Source organism: Brienomyrus brachyistius, chromosome 8 (genome assembly GCF_023856365.1).
Source record: "Brienomyrus brachyistius isolate T26 chromosome 8, BBRACH_0.4, whole genome shotgun sequence".
NCBI classification, from domain to species: Eukaryota; Metazoa; Chordata; class Actinopteri; order Osteoglossiformes; family Mormyridae; genus Brienomyrus; species Brienomyrus brachyistius.
Genome location: NC_064540.1, coordinates 10,756,762 through 10,777,318, shown reverse-complemented (window position 1 = coordinate 10,777,318; position 20,557 = coordinate 10,756,762). Strand labels below are relative to the sequence as shown.

At 41.9% G+C, this 20,557-nt stretch overlaps 2 protein-coding genes across 4 annotated transcripts; both read right to left on the bottom strand.

Moving 5' to 3' along the window:
• Positions 1–119: 119 nt before the first annotated feature.
• ddx27 (DEAD (Asp-Glu-Ala-Asp) box polypeptide 27) lies at positions 120–14,150 on the bottom strand. 2 transcript variants are annotated; one of them, XM_049021787.1, is made up of 22 exons: positions 14,025–14,150; positions 13,835–13,940; positions 12,691–12,840; positions 12,444–12,503; positions 12,046–12,280; positions 11,906–11,958; positions 11,452–11,538; positions 11,259–11,364; positions 10,744–10,917; positions 9,416–9,566; positions 8,885–8,984; positions 8,605–8,746; positions 8,224–8,377; positions 6,791–6,872; positions 6,280–6,457; positions 5,690–5,796; positions 4,791–4,887; positions 4,568–4,659; positions 4,107–4,230; positions 2,997–3,093; positions 774–842; positions 120–567 (listed from the first exon to the last, which is right to left on the bottom strand). In XM_049021787.1, the coding sequence occupies exons 2-22, from the start codon at positions 13,919–13,921 to the stop codon at positions 552–554; spliced, it is 2,361 nt and encodes a 786-aa protein (XP_048877744.1). In that variant the 5' UTR covers positions 13,922–13,940; positions 14,025–14,150; the 3' UTR covers positions 120–551. The 2 variants fall into 2 exon arrangements, with proteins under 2 accessions (XP_048877744.1, XP_048877743.1); XM_049021786.1 differs by having other exon boundaries at positions 13,835–14,121.
• A 948-nt stretch (positions 14,151–15,098) lies between these two features.
• snrpb (small nuclear ribonucleoprotein polypeptides B and B1) lies at positions 15,099–17,957 on the bottom strand. 2 transcript variants are annotated; one of them, XM_049023834.1, is made up of 7 exons: positions 17,825–17,957; positions 17,080–17,231; positions 16,370–16,481; positions 16,076–16,228; positions 15,773–15,905; positions 15,358–15,483; positions 15,099–15,259 (listed from the first exon to the last, which is right to left on the bottom strand). In XM_049023834.1, the coding sequence occupies exons 1-7, from the start codon at positions 17,825–17,827 to the stop codon at positions 15,222–15,224; spliced, it is 717 nt and encodes a 238-aa protein (XP_048879791.1). In that variant the 5' UTR covers positions 17,828–17,957; the 3' UTR covers positions 15,099–15,221. The 2 variants fall into 2 exon arrangements, with proteins under 2 accessions (XP_048879791.1, XP_048879792.1); XM_049023835.1 differs by having other exon boundaries at positions 15,367–15,483.
• Positions 17,958–20,557: the final 2,600 nt, after the last annotated feature.

Sequence of the window (20,557 nt, the reverse complement as noted above, 5' to 3'; positions counted from 1 at the left end):
TGAAGGTATGTGCATAGAAATCTAGGTATCTATCATGGAAATATCATCTTACACAGAAATATCCATATGGAAATTAAGATAAAAAAAAAAAACTGTACTTTAAGACACAGCAGAATGGATTTCAGTTAATCCCACTGTTTATTGGTACCTCACAGAAAATGTGGATGTTTATCAATAATATTAAACATAAGTGACTAGGATTTTATTCTCACAACTTCCTCCAAATATATTCACTACAGAGTTATCATTCAGTCTATTACAATATGTCAACATTTTCTTTGTCTGAAATCATAGATGCATGTTTAAATGATGGCCATTGCAGATACCTGTATGTCTTGCATTCAAATTATTCATACAGAAATATTTCAGTCACCCACATCAGATGTCCTGTAAAAAAAACCATTACCATGTCACAAAATAAAACTAATTAAAAAAAAAGGGGAAATACAACAGTTTATGGCTTTTCGTGGTACATCAGCTTTTCAGCACCCAATCGTTCCCAAGACGCTCATGAAGTTGTCCGTCTCTTTGCTCCACAGTAAACTGACTTCTTACTTTCGTTTAAACCTGTGATGTGGATAAAATTATTAACAATTTCAACTGCTATACTGTACAAGAGTCAAAACAGACATAATACCAAGGACAATTCGGAAGCCACCCGTCAGAAGCAGACGGTTATCCTTCAGACGCAGACGGTTATCCTTCAGACGCAGACGGTTATCCTTCCTAACCAGGACATCAACACGTAGCATATGAGCATCAGATGCACTTACTTGGATTTTGACTTGAAGCGGCCTCCCTTTTTATTGATTCCCAGTCTTTTTCTGTCTTCAAATGAGGGTCTATATTATAAAAAAATGCAAAAAATATTTATAAAGTATTATGTTTATATATATATATATATATATATATATATATATATATATATATATATATATATATATATATATATATATATATAATATCTTTATTAGCATTCTACACATACAACAAAACTACATGCATTCTGCAGCAACACTACAAGATACATAGAAATAAAATACAGTAGAAAACAAAATTAGGAAACAAGTAACATTTTTGTTATTCACAATATTGCTGCTTATCCAAATTCATTCTAACATGAATAGAAGGTGCATTTTAATCACATTTCAACAATGAAAAGCTATCACACTTCACAATATAAAGCGTTAAACAAGAAATGTGAAGGTCTGCGATCAAAATTAGAGAACGGTTACAATGTTATTGCAGAAGAAGCCTACAAATGATTTTTTTTGATGATTATAGCTTTCAGAAATTAGTCGAGAGCACAGAGGCCCTTGCCTTGGCACATCGGCTCCCACTGGACGTAACCAATTTCTCGCACCTACTCTCACTTGATTTTATTCCCCTCGTTCTCCACTTTCTTCCACACTTTACTGTAGTGGGTTTGTTGGCCATAGCTTTGTTGCAAATGACCTTCCAGAGATTTTTGATAGAGCTCAGCTCACAAATCTTTAGTGTCTATGGACACTTTCACACTGAAGGAACTTTAGTGGCATAACGATACAATGTTTTTTTTTTCTCTGTGGAAACCGAAAGATCAGTCTGCCGGCCAAATTTAATAAAAATTATAAAGGTCATGCGTCGCATAAATGAAATATAAATTTTAAAAAAACGTGTCCCGTTTTGATTGCGCTCGAGAACTACAAAACGACTTGTTCTTCCTCCATTGTTTTGGGGTGGGGGTGAAGTTTCATATGAAATTATGTGTAACATTTAACTTAGGAACTTTCTGCAGCTCCCATGTTTATTTAGCACAAAGGACTCCTGTGGTGCAGTGTGAAAGAGACACACAGAAGTAGCCGGGAGTTACAAAAGTCCCCAGTTGAAACGGCCCAGGATCTTGTTAACAGGGACTCGGGTCTAAAACTTATGTGTGAAAGTGCCTCATTTCATCACATCAATGTTCTAAGCTTTGAGGAATTGCCACACTTGTTTGGCAGTGTGACAAAGGGCATTATCTTATATAAAAATGGCTGGCTGAATAGGTGAAGGCCTGACTCCTGCTGTAGAGAACATACCCAACAACATGACAATCACCCCCTCAGAACTTTGCTTCTTTCACATACTTTAGGTGAAGTTCTTCCCCAATTCAGTGCCACACAATGTTTCCCATCTGAACCAACTAAATTAAACTTTGGACTCGTCCTCCGTCCCCACGACATGCTCCTCAGCAAACGGCGAGTCAAGCCTGTTTATTCTTCTTGCTGATGAGTGGCTTTGTCACTGCAGAGCGACTCTCAGTCCACAATGTCCCAGAGGACGAGACCCTGTCAAGACAAATACTTGCCCTGTGCAGAACTGATTTGGTGAGCATTCCAGCTGTGGTGTCGAACCGATCCACCGAGAATCTCCCTATCATCCTGTTCACTCATTTTATGTGAGCAACTGGCCTTTTTCGGGACTTGAAAGACTTCATTTCTTTTTTTCAGCTTAAATGTTTGAGAAACAACTGAGAAAGTTCTTGAAACAACTCTTCTCTTCCAATGGCTAAGAAAGTCATCCAGTCAAACCTTCATCGGGGTTCCTGTCACCTTGGAGAGACCCACCATCTAGCAAAATGCCTGCCAATGTTGCAAAATAGATTGGGGTTGCCAGATTTTAGATCAGAACAAGTCCTTCTCTAATTTTGATCGCAGACCTTCTTCAAATGTCATTTAAATCTTTAATTTTTGTAATGTACGATATTTTCACTGATGAAATATGATTAAAATACATCTATTCATGTTAGAATAACTTCGAATTCAGATAAGCAGTGACTCTGGAAATTACAAAAATAATAAAATAACGTTGTTTGAATAAAATGGCTCTTTTCTCCCACACTGTTAGCCTGAATAATACAGGCAGATCTGGAAAAAAAAACCTTTCAATGAGCAAATGAAAACTGGTCAATTCTCTGGTGAGAATGAAGCATACTGGGTCTTTGGTTCATTCTGTGGCACAGTGTAGCGACCTACCCAGCCCTGTACTGTTTCAGCGCTTTCTTGCTAGTGTTGGTGAGCTCCTTGTCAAAGACGGACTTCCTGGTCGGTCTCGTTCCTTTCTGCTTAGTTGCTATAAAACAAACACAGTTTCTGGTAAAGTCCAAAATCTGACGCAAGAAGCCATGTACACAAAGAATCACTTCCTACTTAGAACTGAGCCTTGTTATTTAACGGTGATTTTTAAACTCGGAGGAAAAAAGATATTATGCAATCATTCTGTCAATACAATGATTCAGCCGACTTCAACATTCCTATATAAAAAGCATGTATTAATATTCAAAAAGAGAGCAATACACAAACATTGCAAGGTAATGCAGTAATTTTCCTCGACAGATGGTATTCACATGGTGTAAATTGTTTACTTAAACATAAAATTTCACTTCACTGCAAGGTTATTGACACTAGTTTCTGCTCAAGGCAGAAAATCAGACTTAAGCTATAAATAAGCAAAACAGTGTCTATTGAACCGCTAAACAGCTATTTCCTGGTCAACTATACATAACTAATCCAGCTAAGGATAGTAATATAAACAAGAGAAAAATACTTTTAAAAGAAATACAAGAAAACAGAATAAACCACTTCAAGCTTGGAGTCAATCAGCCTGGCAACTGACCACTCCTCAGTCGAGGGACACTGATGAATTGTTTTATTAACACCTTAATATTCCACCCGCCTACAGCTACAAGTGTAAACCCGAAACCCTTTTCACATCAGATTAATATCCCACTGCCAATGCAAATAAAGGACTGGACCATTATACTGTCTTCATTTTACAATATTAAAATCAATATTAAATTGGTGTTCTGGTGACAGTATTCTATAAACAGAACTTTACAAAATCCTCTTTCACAGCTCAGAACTGCATTTTTGAACCAGTCATGGAATTCAGCTTCAAAATGAAGCAACTGATATGTTTCAATAGTTCATGGTTTTTAAATGATTTTAAACTGAAAAACATCAAAAATCAGGCTAAGATCCAGACTAAAATCATGGTATGTTGCCCTATGGCATAATACTGGAAAACGCAAGTGTTCTGGCTCTCGTATGAGACGTTTTTCCAGCATGGTTGTTTTAGCAGCTCACCTTTCTGCACAGGGTCGCTGTCCTCAGGCATGGCACGTGCCCGTTTGGGTTTGCGGCCCCTTTTTGCCACCCGCTCCGCATACATTTGAGACTTGAGGATCTCAAACTGAGCCCTGTCCTCTGCCTGAAACAGAAGCAGAGACACTGAATTAACAAATTCACGTGTTCAACCCTATACATTTATATAAATATTTTGTGTAGGTATGGTACTAATTAAGCATATAAGAGAGAAGTACAGTTCAGGCGGTTACTGGTTCAAGTCCTACAAAGACACCGCTGATTACCTGTTTATACAAGTAACTAAATTGCTTGCGTAAATGAACAGTTATATAAGTGTTTTAAACTGCAAGATTAGAACCACCTGCTAAGCAGCTGCTCTCACAAATACTGACAGCACACTCTTGTACCAACAGCATTTTTACAAGACATAAGTGACATAAAGAAACACAGAACACGCTTACAGATAGCGTTTTCTTTTTTCCTTCTTTCAAAAACTTCTCTCTTCTCTTCTTTCCCCTTAGAGCCAAGTCGAAATCTTGCAGGGCCTTTTTCACTGGAAGGAAAAGCAGTGCTTCGTCTGTCGCTGCACTCCAGTGTCGTTCATTCAGACAGGACATGGCCCTGCCACACCGTGTGTCAGCTGATGCGCTGCAGCCCCGCCCCCCCCAACTCCGCCACACTCACTGCGATCTCTCTTGCGCTCGTCGTTGGTCTGGAACCATGTCCGTTGGGGCTCCTTGTCCTGACCGTCCTGTTTGAGGCGCTTCTCTGCGGCGCTGATCTGAGAAGGCGGGTCACACTCGACAAAATGAGTCACACGTAAGCAGCGGGTATCGCAGCGGTAGTGGAAGTGGGTCGGTGACTGAGCCACCTGACGCTAACGCAAGGATCAGCTAAACGGGCACATTATCACAGATATTAACCCTGTTAGCTGGCTCCAGCATGGTGTGCAAAGAGGAGCTAATAGAGATCCTTCCTGCCTGCTGAAATCACTTTCTGTACAAGCTTGCCGCCGTTGTTTTGAGTTCGTATTTGTGCATTATTTTTCTTTGCTGCTGTGTACCTCAATAAAGTACATCATCCATCATTCCATCTTCAGATAGCCTACATTCTGCTTGAACCACTCAGGGTAACATTTATTATACAATCACAGCAATCCATAGATTTACCGCAATTCTGTTCACATTTTTTCCCATAATTGAGTTTTGAAACTAGGACTTCAAGTTACAGGCCAATTTTGTCATTAAAATGTTTTTCAGCCAAAGACTCAGACAGACAGCATTTATTAAAAAATTCAAAGTATGAACCAAATGCTTTGTGTAAAAACAGAATTACGCACAAATTCCCTCTGTACAATAAGTACAATGACGCTTCATTAAATTACATTTTATTCAAAATAGTTGTTTGTTGCTTATATGTTCTAGTGTTGTGTGAGCAGATTTTTATGATTTGGGGTTGGGTTATAATGGAAATAGATTTGCAGTAGGCATTTATTTGAATTGCGGTGGTCTTCCAGGAATGAATCAACGAGATAATTCAGGGGACGGCTGTAGCGTTTACAGAGTGACGCGCAGCATGCCGACCTGCGCTGTGGAGTGTGCCATCTCCCGTTCCTCCCTCTCCAGCCGCATCACAGCGTAAACGTCCTTCTCCAGTTTCTCGATCATATCCCGGAACTTCAGGATCACCTCTGGGGGGGCGGGGGGGAGTACAGAGAGGGCAAAAATCACAACAAGGACACACTGGAGTAACAGCAAAAGAAAGAAGAGCATACAGTTTCAAGCAGTATGTATTATAACCTTATAATTACTTTTCCATCACTGGAATGTATCAACATCACTGTATAGTAACAACTACCACTGCTTTCAAATATGCCAGCTAGAGGCATATTTGCCCAGGGAGAGTTAGGCAATTGTTGAAATTGTAATTGTAATCGTTCAGTTGAATGCAGAACAGGATCCGGTTCTTGCCCTGTGGGTTAGGGCTCTGATCGGAAGGTTGCTGGTTCAAATCCCTTGTAGTGATGCTACCGTTGGGGTCCGTGAACAATGGACCGAGTGACGCTGCTTTCTGATCCCGGCTTGTACGTCGCTTTGAATGAAAGTGTCTGCTATATACATCTGACATACAGTGACTGGCGTGTGGATGTGAATCTGGGCCCGTGATCACACACCCTGTGGCAGGACACGGGCCTTCACCGGCGTCTTGGCCTTCTTGACGATCTCCTTCAGCATCTTCCTCTCTGCCTCGCCCACCAGCGAGACGGATCGGCCCACGCGGCCGGCGCGTGCCGTGCGGCCTACCCTGTGGACGTAGTGCTTCACCGTGTTCGGCATGGTGAAGTTGATGACCTGGTGATGACAGCATAGAAAGATCAGAATTTTTCACGTACAGAATATTTCATCAGATATATTTTAACACCAAGTAAACATCGATGAGAAAATCGTATTAAAATATCTATTACACAATAAATGTGTATTGGATGGAATGGAAATATTTAAATATTCTTTCTAGATTACCAATTTGTATGCACTATAAATTATGCAGAATTCCTAGAACAAAAGTTTAAAGCAGGAGGCTTATAGTTTTGTGATTCCCACGACACTGCAGTCTAGGAAATAAAGACAATTACATAGGACTCACTATAAAACTTGGTTTTTCTCAAATAAATTACTCAGCCTTACCGTCTTAACCCCTTCAATGTCCAAACCCCTAGCAGCTACATCTGTAGCCACCAAAATGTCAATCTGTTCATCTTTGAATCGTCTGCGAGACAAAAGAGTTCCGCATAACTCAGTAATTTTCCGTAATATAAGTCGAATCTCTGGAAATGAAAGAATGTATCCCGACACTGCATTTATAAAGCTATTATGAGTTATGAGTAAGCCTATCCTGTATACCCATTCATATACCCTGCAACTACTCATTCTGGACAGGGCCGGGGGGAGGGAGGGGGTGGTCTGTAGGCTCACAGTATCTCAGACAGCACAGGACTGCACAGGATGCCCCCCCAAACACACACACTCTGGCTAATTATGAGTCGGTGATCTAGCTCCAGGCACCAGAGCCCCAGGAGGACATGCACACAACACAGGGGACACATGCAAACTCCCTCACACTGAGAGAAGGGCAGTATTCAAACCCCCTACCCAGGAGGTGCGAGACGACAGTCCTGACCCGCCGCCTCCGTACCTCCAGTGCACACACAGCATATTTATACTCAATCCGATGAATCATCAAAATTCTAATTGGTCAAATGAGGCACATTAGTGCATGAGGAGAAACCATAATGCACCTTATGGGTCGGCAAGGACCCCATTCCTGTGCCCCTGCGATCTGCAGGATTGTACGCTTAGCTCATCATGAAGCAGAGTTCATAAATCATGTAAAAATGGCTTGGAGTCTGACTATTATCAGTCACATTAATCTTATTTTGTTTTACCATCAGCAAAAAAATTCTCAATAAAATGCTTAAGCAAAAACATCTTTGAGAGTTCAATTGTAATTTAGGCTTAAGGGCAATATCCTACTTTTTTTTGGGATCAATAAAGTACCAAAGAATCAAATTCATCATTTATTTTTTATCACCTGCTAAAATCATTCAAGGCCTGAGAAGTCACTCACTGGTGATTAATGAAAATAATACACAGCAATTCATCTGATGGGGCTTTGCTTATTTTTATTGTATGATTTATTTATACTTTACAAAATCTGGCTTAACCTCAAGATCCCAACTAGGACAGGCAGGTGCAAAATTAATGGATGGAAATTCAGGTAAGAATTAGTAATTAAATATTTCGATTTACGACTCACTTGAACACAGTTTGCTTCGTCAGTTAATAAGAACATGGTTAATTAACTGAGCTCAGCAGCATTAAATAGTCTTTGAGGACCAGCGCTGTGAAGCTGGTGTAAGACCTAGCTACAATAATCCATTTAATGGCTCATCACCTACACTAGCCACCAGGGGGCACTTAAGTACAAAAAAGAAAACATTTGAATTTGCAGTGAACTGAAAATCACTTCACCGAGGAATGCTTTGAGTCCATTTACACACAGGCTAATACTAGGGAGGCATGAATGAAGCTATGGCAGTCTTAGGAAGTGATGAGGGTACCTGAGGGCCTCGAGCCTCTGGGTCTGGGACAAGTTCCCGTGAAGCTCACCCACTTTCAGGCCAATCAAGCCCAGCAGGATGTGCATGCGATGGGCCTGCTTCTTGGTCTGAGTGAAGACCATGACGTGATCCTGGAAGGTCCTGGTCAGCAAGGCTGCGGGAGAAACGGGGCTCACATCAGTGTGGACAGATATTGCGGTAAATAATTGCAGAAGGTCACATATGGATGTGCGCAGAAACGCATTCACAAGGCGCAGAGACGGCGGAGGAACTGAAAGGAAGACACTACGGATCTCCCTTTCAGGACAGTTTGCTACAGAAAAACAACACGCACACCCCAGATGGCCCGTGCGCACGGACACCCCCGGAGGCAGCACTCACCAGCCACGACGGCCTCCCGGTCCCCCTCCCTAGCTGGCCTGATCCTCACAAATTCTTGCCTAAGGAAAGGTGCCACGTCGGTGTTGCTGTTAACAAAGATCTTCACGGGCTGCTTCAAAGAGACAGAAGCCAGGTCTTTCACCTGAAAAAAAAAGAGAGCAAGAATACCTATCATCAAGTAAACAAGATGAGCTGCCTCAGGCCGTTATACCACCTGGGCTGTAGGGTCCCTCCCCTGGCCCTGTTTGTGGTGTTCTCACAAAATGAGGACCACTTATACCTCTTCACTCATGGTAGCCGAGAACAGCATGGTTTGCCGGTGGTAGGCGCACATTCGGATGATCTCCTTCATCTGCTCCTCAAAGTACTCGTCCAACATCCTGCAAGAGACCAAACTCGCAACTGGCTTCTACCAAGCTAGACTGGAAACAATTCAAAGGCTCCAGGGGGATGTTAAATGTGAGACGGCAGGTGTGCTTGGCATGAACAGGGGGCCGCGCACCGCTCCCATCACCGGAAGCTACCGGAAGGGTATGTAATCTTCTTCCTGCTCATACCTGTAAGCTTGGTGTCTCTTTTTACATCTCCATGTGTAATACATAAATATGGCTATTAAATATTGTGATAAACAACAAGTCCTGTCCTTCTAGAGAACTTAAAACAGACATTTAGAAAAACTGTTTACCATCTTTGATTTACCCTTTTTAAATCATTCATAATTCATTTAATTCATTTATATTTCAATTGGTTCTACAACAACTCCACGTAATAGGGAAAATAATTATTATATTGACTTCACAGCACTATGTACCGATCAGCTTCATCCAGAATGAGGATCTCGATCTGGCTGAGCTCAAAGGAGGGTGTGTTATGGAGGTGGTCGATCAAACGGCCCGGCGTGGCGATCAGGACATCGGGTCCAGCCCGCAGAGCCGCCTCCTGGGACTTGAGGTCCAAACCACCTGAAATACGCATCGCAGTCGTCTAAACAGGGATGCTGTAGGGCTTCTGGATAAGCCTTCCATAAACTGGCAACAATTATTAGTATTACAATGAAAATCATCTGTTATGTGACTAACATACTGTCATACCATACAGACATTATACTGTGGCATATAGCATTTTCAATTTTGCAATAAAGTTCCAGTATTTTGAAATCTTGCCGATAAAATTGTCTAAGCAGATGGGTGTCCCTCATAACAAGATTGATGATCTCTGTTGTTCAGCCAAACAGTCGTCACACTTTGCAATTTTCAGGATTTTTCCTTTTCAAGATTATCTAGGTTATGTAAGAAAAAAAAATCAATCTAACGTTTACCCAAACTCTGCATGCACACTCCAACCAATCACAATCATTCTCATCCTTGCTGTCGTGTGTTTGTAAGGAATTTAACAAAAATCAGTGAGGAGGAGAAAAGTGAACAAGAACGGATCATCAAAAGGCACCAGGCTTCTGCTGTACGGGAATATCTGGGATTCCACGAAGTCAATATTGAGGAAAAACAAGTGATCTGTCGACACAACTCGATGCAACACCATGTTATTATGTAGATAATAAATTCTGCTTGGATATAGTTTATTCTGGGAACTCTTTTGCTTTATAAATACAGCAATCTTAACCAGAAAATGTCTGACATACTTTACCAGAAAAAAAGAATCACATTACGAGATGTGAAAGTTTTCTAGTATTGTGCTGCACTGAAATGCACGTTAGCCTAAATCATCGCTATGTTTAATAAAGGAAGGACAGGTCATCATGAACGCAAACGTAAAGCTCCAACGGGGAAGATCACAGCACGTCAAAAATGGGCTTCAGAGGGCCGGTTGGGACAGCCCCCCCCCTGCTGCAGTGCTTGGTAATGTGTATGGCAGCAGACTTTCAAAATCGGGCTGCTGTTAGGAATGCATTTCATTCCAGAAAGACAAACACCATTTAAACCATGCATTTGTTCTTTGACCACAAACAGTCAGTGCACTACAACATTAAACAAACATGCTCCTAATTCCGAAGGTGCTGAAGCACTTTCTTCTGAATACTCACAAGCTCTTTATTTCTGAAAAGCCTGCTGGGGACCCCGAAGTGACTATTTATGTCAGGCTACGCAAACAACAGACCCGCTGCCGAAGACGGGCACTCACCCACAGCAAGGCACGTGGTAATGCTTGTGAACTGGGCCAGCTGGCGAGCCACCGCATGTACCTGGATGCCCAGCTCGCGGGTCGGCACCAGCACCAGGACGCGGGTGACCTGGACCTGCCGGGGCTTGTAAATGAGTCGCTCCAGGACGGGCAGCATGAAGGCAGCAGTCTTGCCTGGGTTGGGATGGACACATTGGTGGAAGCACGGAACTATTTCCCATAAGTCCATGCAGCCAAAGACATCCCTCTTTATCCGGTTAACAGCAGCCTTTCTGTCTTGAGATGCCCGATTTTCACTGGAAGCGCTTGATTTTCCCTCCCATGCTTCAGCCTCCCCACTTTAAATGTGTCTTAACACAGATATTCAGAGTAAAAAAGTTCTTACAAATTCCCAACTTATCATAAATGGAGGTAATACACCGAATGATCAGATCACAGATGACTGTCTCTCTCTTCTCTCCCCAGGCAGTTCTGACAGCTAAACCGTCAGCATAGATGTGGCCACAGCCTCTCACCAGTGCCGGTAGCTGCACATGCACAGAGGTCCTTGCCAAGCAGCCCCACAGGGACGCAGGCCTTCTGGATGGGGGTGGGCTGCTTGAAGCCCATAGTTGCAATTGCCTGTGAGATGCGAAAACACAGCATCAGCTTGGGGACAGAAAGGGGCTGGAAGAGAAACATTAAACTCCCACGTCACCCCTGTACAACCTTCATCAGCGGCCGGGACAGATTCATGTCCTCAAATGTGAGGTTCTCGTTGTAGTTTGAGGCATCTTCATAAAAGGCTTCCAGTGTCTGTATACAAGCAGCAGTGAGAGACAAAGAGGACAATCAGAAGGGAGTTTTCCTGCACTATCACAATTTATATTTTAACCACAATAAGTGGAAAATGAAGGCAAATCAATTCTAACATGCTCCACGGGGCAAAGGTAATCCTTCGTGTGGTGTATTGTTTGGTGTACAAGTCATTTCTATGCATGAGGCAGACAACATTGTTTAATGTAAAATATGCAGAAACTGCTCATTAAAGGTTAAAGTGCTCATGTGAAATGACCTGAGCACCACAATGCTTTGCAAAGCCAGGGTACTTTTTAAATGCTCACTCTGCATCTTGTGTAAAAGGGGCTCATGTCTGTTCTTGTACAAAGTCTCTGTGACTCACCTCTCCTGCATCTTGTTTCTTCTTGCCTCTCCTGCCTTTTTCTCTCAGCGTATCTGCAGCCAGAACATGACGCTACATCAGTAAAGCCCACAATCAAACTCCATTCAATCTAAAGCCTGATCCACTGATTCTGTTCCCACCTGATTTGGTGAGGACCTCTTCATCTGCGGAGCCTAAACCATCCAGCCCATCATCATCATCATCGTCATCGTCGTCTGACTCTCCACTCCCACTGTCACTGCCAGCCCCCTCATCATCTTCCTCATCCGCTTCGTCTTTCACCTCTGGCTTTGTGTCATCATCGCCTCCAGCTTCTAACTCCTGCTTTCCAGCTCCTTCCTCATTGCTCGCCTTCTCTTCCTTCAGCGCTTTCTCCTGCGGTGAGTTCCAAACACAAACTAAAATACCTACAGCAGTGTAGAATTAACATCCCTATCTCACCATGATACATAACAGGCATAAACTTGGCAGGCCTGCAACATAATGATCATGATTAACATAATCAACATAATGATTAAGGTGCAGTTGGAGACCCCACCTCAGTTCTTCGCTTTTTGCGGACTTTTTCGATCTTCTCATCCAAGGTGGTGGCAGCTTTCTTTAACAAAAAAATAAAAGTCCTTGAAGAAATTGTCAACATCATCATCATCACCATCATCACAGAGCACATATATAGACTGAAAGCCTATTAATCAAAACCATGTAAACATTCGTATAAAGTCGTTTAAGAAAACGGCAACAATCGAAATAGCATTTTAGTGCACTGCCAGTGCTCAGGACTTCACCCTTTTCTTTAGCTGCGCCAAGACATCTGCCATGGCCCAGTCCTCGCTGTACAGCCCATCTCGCTCTCCAAACTCGAAGCCTGCCGCAAAGTCGCCAGCGCCACGCCGCTTCAGCTGTTTCTGCTTCCGTCCCAGAATGATGGGCTGCTCCTGGGAAGGAAGAGCCAGTCTCATTCTGCACTAACGGATACGCAGATATACTGTTTTTTTTTTCCATGGGAGAGGACAACCAAGAATGCAACACAAGTGCAGCACTCAATGAGAGAGCAGGAGCAAAATTTTTACATCTGAAGTTGCATTAAACTGGAACATGATTATTTACGTAAGATAAGCAAAGAAGTAGTAAGGGGGTTAGGCTGTAAGGCTGTCATCACGCTACCAGAGGTGAAATACAGTTTCAAAAATCACACACACACACATATACACACCATGCGTGAACACTAGTTCGCCTTACTGCATAGGCAACCCACACAACACAGGAAGAGCATGCAAACTCCACAATGGGATTTGAAACAGCAACCCTGGAGGTGTGAGGCTAGCTATGAACCACTTTGTCACTCGAGTCCATTTTTAAGGACTCAAACACTAAATTTAGTTTGTTGTCAACAGTCCTATGCTATAATCAAACTAATTAATTAAAATTATAACAGTTACGTGACTGGCATCTCATCCAGATTATCACCTCGCCTTTTGCTCTATTCTGCCAGTGATAGGATCTAATCTCATGCTTTTCAGTGGCTGGAGGATATACGGATATTTTACTTTAAAACTTGCATACAACGTCGCAGTGATGTTCAATAGACACACTTCAATTCACAACACACACGACTGATCGCCACATGGCAGGTCAACCAACACCAGGCACCAGAATGAAAACATCTCGTTTAATTTGAGTAATAAAAAGTATTTTCCAATCGTTAATAACATCTAACATAACATACCTACCCATATAACATACCCATAACAATTGTTAAGAACAATTAATCAGATATGGAAAATACATCACTCCCAGAAGTTTTACAGACGTGAATTATCCTGTTGTCTAGCGGCGTAAAACATTCCAACGGTAGATTACTAAAAGTCGAAGTTCAATAACTGTTTAATTAAAGTTGCAATTCAATGAATTAACCATTGCATGACTCACGGATTCATCTTCAGACGCAGAATCATCTTCTTCGGGGACATCGTCGTCTTCTTGAATGGTCCCGATTAGATCCAAATCGGACAGCATGCTTCCGTCCGTAAAGTCGCTTAAAAGAATTAAAAGAACCTTCCAGTGACAACGGAGTAGTACGGGGATGAATGAATATAGAAATATCAAATCGGATTCATACTTGCTATCAAATGTGTTCGCCTGGAGAAATATCGCTAATAGAACGCTCCTCCTCCATTCGACACACGTGTTTGAAACACCGGAAATCCGACCTATTTACTGTTCCGCCGTTGCTCACTGTAAAACTAACGTTCCGGGCTCGAATTTATCAAGACACTTTCCGCAAAACGGGTTGGTAATTCTGAGGCTATGGAACTGCCCTAACAATCGGAATGTTGCTGCTTCGAATCCCGTGACTGCCATGTGGGTGATCCTACTTCATTATGGCCCTTAACCTGCAATTGTGTGGTGTTAGTCTAGCCTTGTAAGGAGGTCCTCAAACTTACAGGGAAATTTGGGGGTTGGTGGCAGGAGTGGCACTCTAGCCACTGGGGAAAAAAAAAACCTCACACTGGTTCATCTGGGCTAATGTGGTGCTGAGGTATTACCCACTGCATTCAGGTTCTCCTCCCTGAAGTGGTGTGGCAGGTGCAGCAATCTGCTATAATCAGTACACACTCTTACCTCCTCTTGTGCAAAAAATCACATCAAATGCTGGTTAGTTGGACTATATGCTCTTAAATCCTTCCAATACACTTGATTGATTCATGTAAAAAGAGTTAAGAAAAGCAGGCCTGCTTACACAGTGAAGGATCTAGAACAAAAATACCTAAGTGTTTCATGCAGAAACGTTTTGAGAACTTATTTGAACGTAGATGTTATCCAACTTTTACAAAAAATAAATAAAATGGATGCTACATCCAGAAGGATGTTGCTAAACAAACCTTATTCTCACTTCACCTGCATTGCATCGAAACACCTTAGAATGTAAGGTAAGAGGCTCCATGAGCCAGGGTGTAGAGCACTGGTCCTGTAATCATTCAAGATTGCCCCCTCCCAGGATAACATTCACCATAATTAGGCTTTAATACACCCAGGAAAACCCAAAGTGTCCAATTACTTTTGATATACAATACAGTAGTTACATGAGACGCAATGAGTAGAATGGCCCAAACAAATGCCAACTAAGCTTTAGATTCCCTGCAGTTCTTATCACAGGTATCGAGAAAACCATGCAAGCAACTTCAGACACAAGTATTGTCCAAAAGACATTTATTTAAAAAATACAAAACAGAACTATACAACAGCTTGATGTGGGGCAAGCCAAATTCCAACGTGTTCTGGTCAAACTTCAGAGGGCCAAAGGGGATGGGGTCACTCAGGGCCTGGGGGGACGCATCCCAGGGGGAGGAGGACCTGTCAAGGGGGGGGGAGGGGGGAGAGGAAAAAACAGACATTATAAAAAACGTGAGTGTAGATTCATAAGTGGTTCATCAATACTTCTCAAAGCTCACCTCTCATACCAGGGGGTGGTGGCCTCATTCCTGGGGGGGGCATTCCCATAGGGGCACCACGGCCAGGGGGCATTCCCATCGGTGGTCCCATCGGGGGCCTCATGCCTGGAGGGGGTCCCATCATACCTAAGGAAAAAATAAAGATCACCCAAATCAGCAGAGTATAGAAATTTCTAGCAAATTTTAGACCAACACTGCATAAACTTTGCCTCATACCAAGAATAAATTTCATAAGAAATAGAGTTCTTATGAATAGGGCTTAAATCCTGGTACTGAGAGCCCGTTTGGACGTGGTTCAGAGCTCAGAGTAATCCTGCTTCAAAAAGGCTCAGCATCAGGCTCAGCTTAAATGACATTTCATCACCGCTGTAGAACCACACTTTCAGTTAATATTCACACAGCATTCTGAACAGACCTGGAGGGGGTGCTCCTCTGCCCATGGGTGGTGGAGGCCCTCCCCTCCCTTGTGGGTACTGTGTAGGTGCGGCAGCAATGCTGGCCCCAGCCGCTGCAGCTGCTACAGTTCCTCTGCCCTGTGGTGTCATCACCTAGAAGTCATAACGGCAAAGAGGTAGTTTAGACTCTCAAACTCATCCAAGGATCTTCTTGGTGGATGTTTCCATTTCACAGCTATTACCCACTTTATTTTAAAGGGGTAACACCTGCTTAAGAACCACTACAGACTTCTTCCTAGACAAGAAGCTCAAACATTCCTCACCTGCTGCGAAGGACCTCCAACTCCTCTGACAGGCCCAGCCAGCCCTGCAGGCGCCTGAGCCATAGGAGCCCCAGCAGGGACACCTCTGCCTGCCGCACGGCCCACGCCTGGTCCCCCTGCCACACCAGCCAGAGGCACTCTAGCGATGCCAGTCTGCAAACAGAACAATCATCTTCATCACAAGCGGCAAACACACTTGGGTCTATAATCAGTTGCACATTGAGTTAAGGGCATTTACAGTAGGTTTCAAAAAGCTCACAAACACTTTTCCCTTTTAATCGAACAAGCACTTACATCTTTAGGGGGGGGACCCTCAACAGTCATTGACACCAAGTTTTCCCCTCTGAGAAGCACCAGGCCAAGAACTCGCTTCTCTTCACGCTCTGGCTGCTTTGAGTTTTTCGGCCTGTCGAGAGGAGAGTACGATGTTATTAAAGCAGGTTCAATTCATGAGCCAACTGACACTACGCATCAGGCCTGGGCAGATTTCTGTAGAAGGCCAAATCATAGCTTCACATGATCATCATGCCCCATGAAAGCTTAAGTAGAATAGAGTGAATGCCAAAAAAACTATTAAGACCTGCATTCTGAATCAGTCCTTTTGAAAGGGTATGGACACATCAACGGCACGCGATTATTCACGGGAGCTAAAACCTGGGTCTGAGACCTTAAATCATGAGGCAGTGCATAGCTATCAGGTCCGCCATGCTATAGGTTGGGGCGCTACATTAGTGATCAGAAAAGGTTGACAGTTTGGCAATATTAAATAAATCCTTTGACATTTGCACAACTACAGGTATATTGAAATGCTTGTATTCATCTACCTGATCCTGCTCTCCATGGGGGGGGCTGTGCTCAGGTAAAGCATCCAAACCAACAGAGCCATACACAACTGGGAGATTACCACTCAAAATCAAACCTGCAGTTTACCCATAAGACTTGATACTTAACCACTACATTAAACGTTGTCAGTCAAGCAGGAAGTGAACACACAAACATCTTACTTGATCTTCCTGAACTCATCACAATCGCACAAGATGAGATTCATGTGTTTGTCGAAGGCCTTGAAGGTTCCGATGAATATGCGGCCATCCTGCAGGATACAGCGCATCCTGTAGTCGATGTGCTGCAGCATCTTGCTGCTTTTTCCCACCGTCTACAAAAAAAGTCAATGTTAAAACAATGAAAGTACCTGTTCGTACCTGTAACCGAAACAAATGCGATACATACCCTACACCATGCTCGGCAAGTTCAAGTCATTCTTTGACTACGCTCGTTAAAAGTGGTTCAATGAATGACCGAAACAACTAGTCAATAGGCATGCAACTTTACAAAAACCAATAGCCACATAAACGATTATACGCAAGCGTGTACATCTTAATGTGAACGATTCTTTTCTATGTACAGTCGTACAGAAGAACATACACAAGCCATTGAGGATACCATTTTGCTAGAGAGCGGCAATCACAATTAGCCAGCTACAATGGAGTTGCTGAATGAATGTGGACGTTTAAAATAAAGTCCTAAAAGATACGCATATACTAAACATTATCTTATGAATTTTTTAAACTACAGAGAGCGATAACCTATATGCAATTGTGGAAATAGTTCAGCTAAAGGCCTACCCGCAACGGCCTTCGTCATCGTCGAATTAAACGAAAGAATAAAGACTGAACGACAAAGTAGCCGAAAAATAAACATCGGCATCAACGGAAAACATTACACGCAAACACAACTTGAACCACTCACCATGGCTGCGGTTCTGATGGCTCCGATACCAATCGGATCACACCAAACAGAATCTTTAAAAAAATTGACCCGCGGGCTTCCAATTTAAGCGCCGCCAGGACCGACTGTGAGCTACACTAACCGGAAGTGAGTTGTGTCACGTTATTTCGTCCCCGGGACACGTGCCTCATATTTCTAAATCATATTCGTTTATTAATAGCTAAAGGAGTGTTATACATAGATTTTACGTATGTAGTTGCTATACCTATAATAAATATTTCTAGGAAATTGCTACTACAAATAAGTAAATCATTACGTATATTTTATAATTAATACGTAGAGGAATTTTATAATGTAACACAGGAAGTCCGAAGAAGGCCTTAAAGAAACTTCCGCTTCGTTTTTCGTGCGTATATGCCGGTGGGCGGAGTAGCATACGTAGAGAATTACATGATATGTGAAATATTAATTAAAATATTCTGCAAGGTCTTGTGCAGATATACCCTTTTCTGTCATTGTTGTTCTTAACAATGTTATATAGCACAGGAGTGCTATCTGAATATAGAACCTAGCAGGAAAATCATTAATTTGGCATAATTAGAAAATTGATGTTCTGGTTTTGATGACTGGTTTTTAGTTTGAAAATAACGTCTTTACTAACCACAGCTGAATGTGTGCCGATATGCACCTGAACAGTTTGTATAAAGGCGGTGATAAAAGATTAAACGTGATTAATTTTATGTCACGCTTGTTCTCAGGAACCGCTTTATATGTTTTCAAGATAAGTACAGTATTTGAACAGATAAATAGGTGAAATACACAACGTAACATTTAGCCGTATTTTTTTAAAATGCCAAGATTAGCTACTCATCTTAGAGACCATAAAGTCATCATTGATTAATGGTTTGGTAAAAACAGCATTTAAAGTTTTCCTCGGCTTCCACATAAGCAGGTTTGTATGTGAACGAGTTGTTTCGGTCTGCTACTTTAAGTGGCATGAAATATAACCACATGGCTTCACATCCCTTTTCAAATATTAATGTAATGAATTATAATGAATAGTTTAAATAAATATGGAAACATAAGGAGTGGTTAAAATTCAACTTCTAATACCCAGATTCTAGAATATTCTGTCAAGAATTCTGTTAAGAAATTATAGCTACTTTGCTTATATACTTTCTAAATACATGCTAAATTATTCTCTAAACAGTGTGTTATCGGTTAGATTCTATTTAATTGTTAACTTAATTTTTTAGATAAAATGATTAACTGAAAGGGTCAAATGAGTAGTATATATGCGGCAATGTACTTTATTGGCAGCAGGTACCAATGTATTGTCATCTAAATAATACCATATCTGGTAAAATAACACAGAAAAGGTTTTTCTCATCTTTATTAGGTGTGATAATATTAGTCCATAATATTACAAGACAATGTCAGTACTGTTTTATTAATTGCATTAAAATCATCTTATTCATGGTGCTGCAGTGGTTAGCACTGTTGCCTCACACCTCTGAGTCCCAGGTTCGAGTCTTCGCCTGGGTCACATATGTCTGGAGTTTGCATGTTCTCCCCATGTCGTCGTGGGGTTTTCTCTGGGTACTCCGGTTTCCCCCCACAGTCTAAAGACATGCTGAGGCTAACTGGACTTGCTAAATTGCCTGTGAGTGAATGGTGTGTGAGTGTGCCCTGCGATGGGCTGGCCCCCCATCCTGGGTTGTTCCCTGCCTCGTGCCCATTGCTTCCAGGATAGGCTCCGGACCCCCCCACGACCCAGTAGGATAAGTGGTTCGGAAAATGGATGGATGGATCATCTTATTCCTAACAACTGCAAAATAGTACCGCATGTCCTCTTTTCTAGATGCTTTACAATGAATATTATAATATTATCTTTCTGGGGGACCCAATAACTGACGGAGAATCAGTGTCAAGACACAATAATGAATATTACCCTTCAAATGCAGGGATAATATTTAGATTTCAAGATGCCATTGTATACACTTTCAAGGCCTTCATTATGAGAAGCAACAAATATGGGACCTCCAGTGTGTTTGAGTGATGAGGGGTGTGTTTGTTTCTTGGAAGACCCCGTTTTCTTATCCATAAAGAAAAAGGTGATTTGCATTTTCAGACATCTATATTTTTTACTTGATCCACAGCACATTACCCATTAAAAAATTAAAGACTTTAATAATCCCTGATTAGGAGTCTTTAGTAAATTCAACATGATGCTTTTGTAGCTCCCTCTCAGCACTGGGGTCCTTCTAGGTCTTGTAATCCTCTTTGAGGATTCCATCATTCCATATCAACTTATGGTTCATGACTATTTGATTTCTAACATCCATGGATAGTCCTTTTGTCTTAATATTTCCAGGTTGGAGAACAATTACAGCCATTATGTCACTGACGAACTACAGTACATGTGAATGTGAATATTTACTTAAGTGAAATACAAATCCGATGCTTCTAATGAAAATCAGTTGGATTCTTGTGAATTTTGCACATGGAATTTTGGTTTTCTATACAAACTGCTAAGCTTCATAGTACTTTTTATTATTTGACTAAAAGGGAGGATGGAATGTTGGCTTAATGCATCCAAAGATAGAAATTTGAATCTCTCTGAAGTTCTTTTTGTGTTCCATGGATTTTCCTCCCAGAGTCTGAAAATGTGCAGTTAGTTTATTTGCAGTTTCTCAGTTGTTTGTTGTATGTGTTTGTGTGTATGTTCCCTGTGATGGACTGGCATCCTGTCCG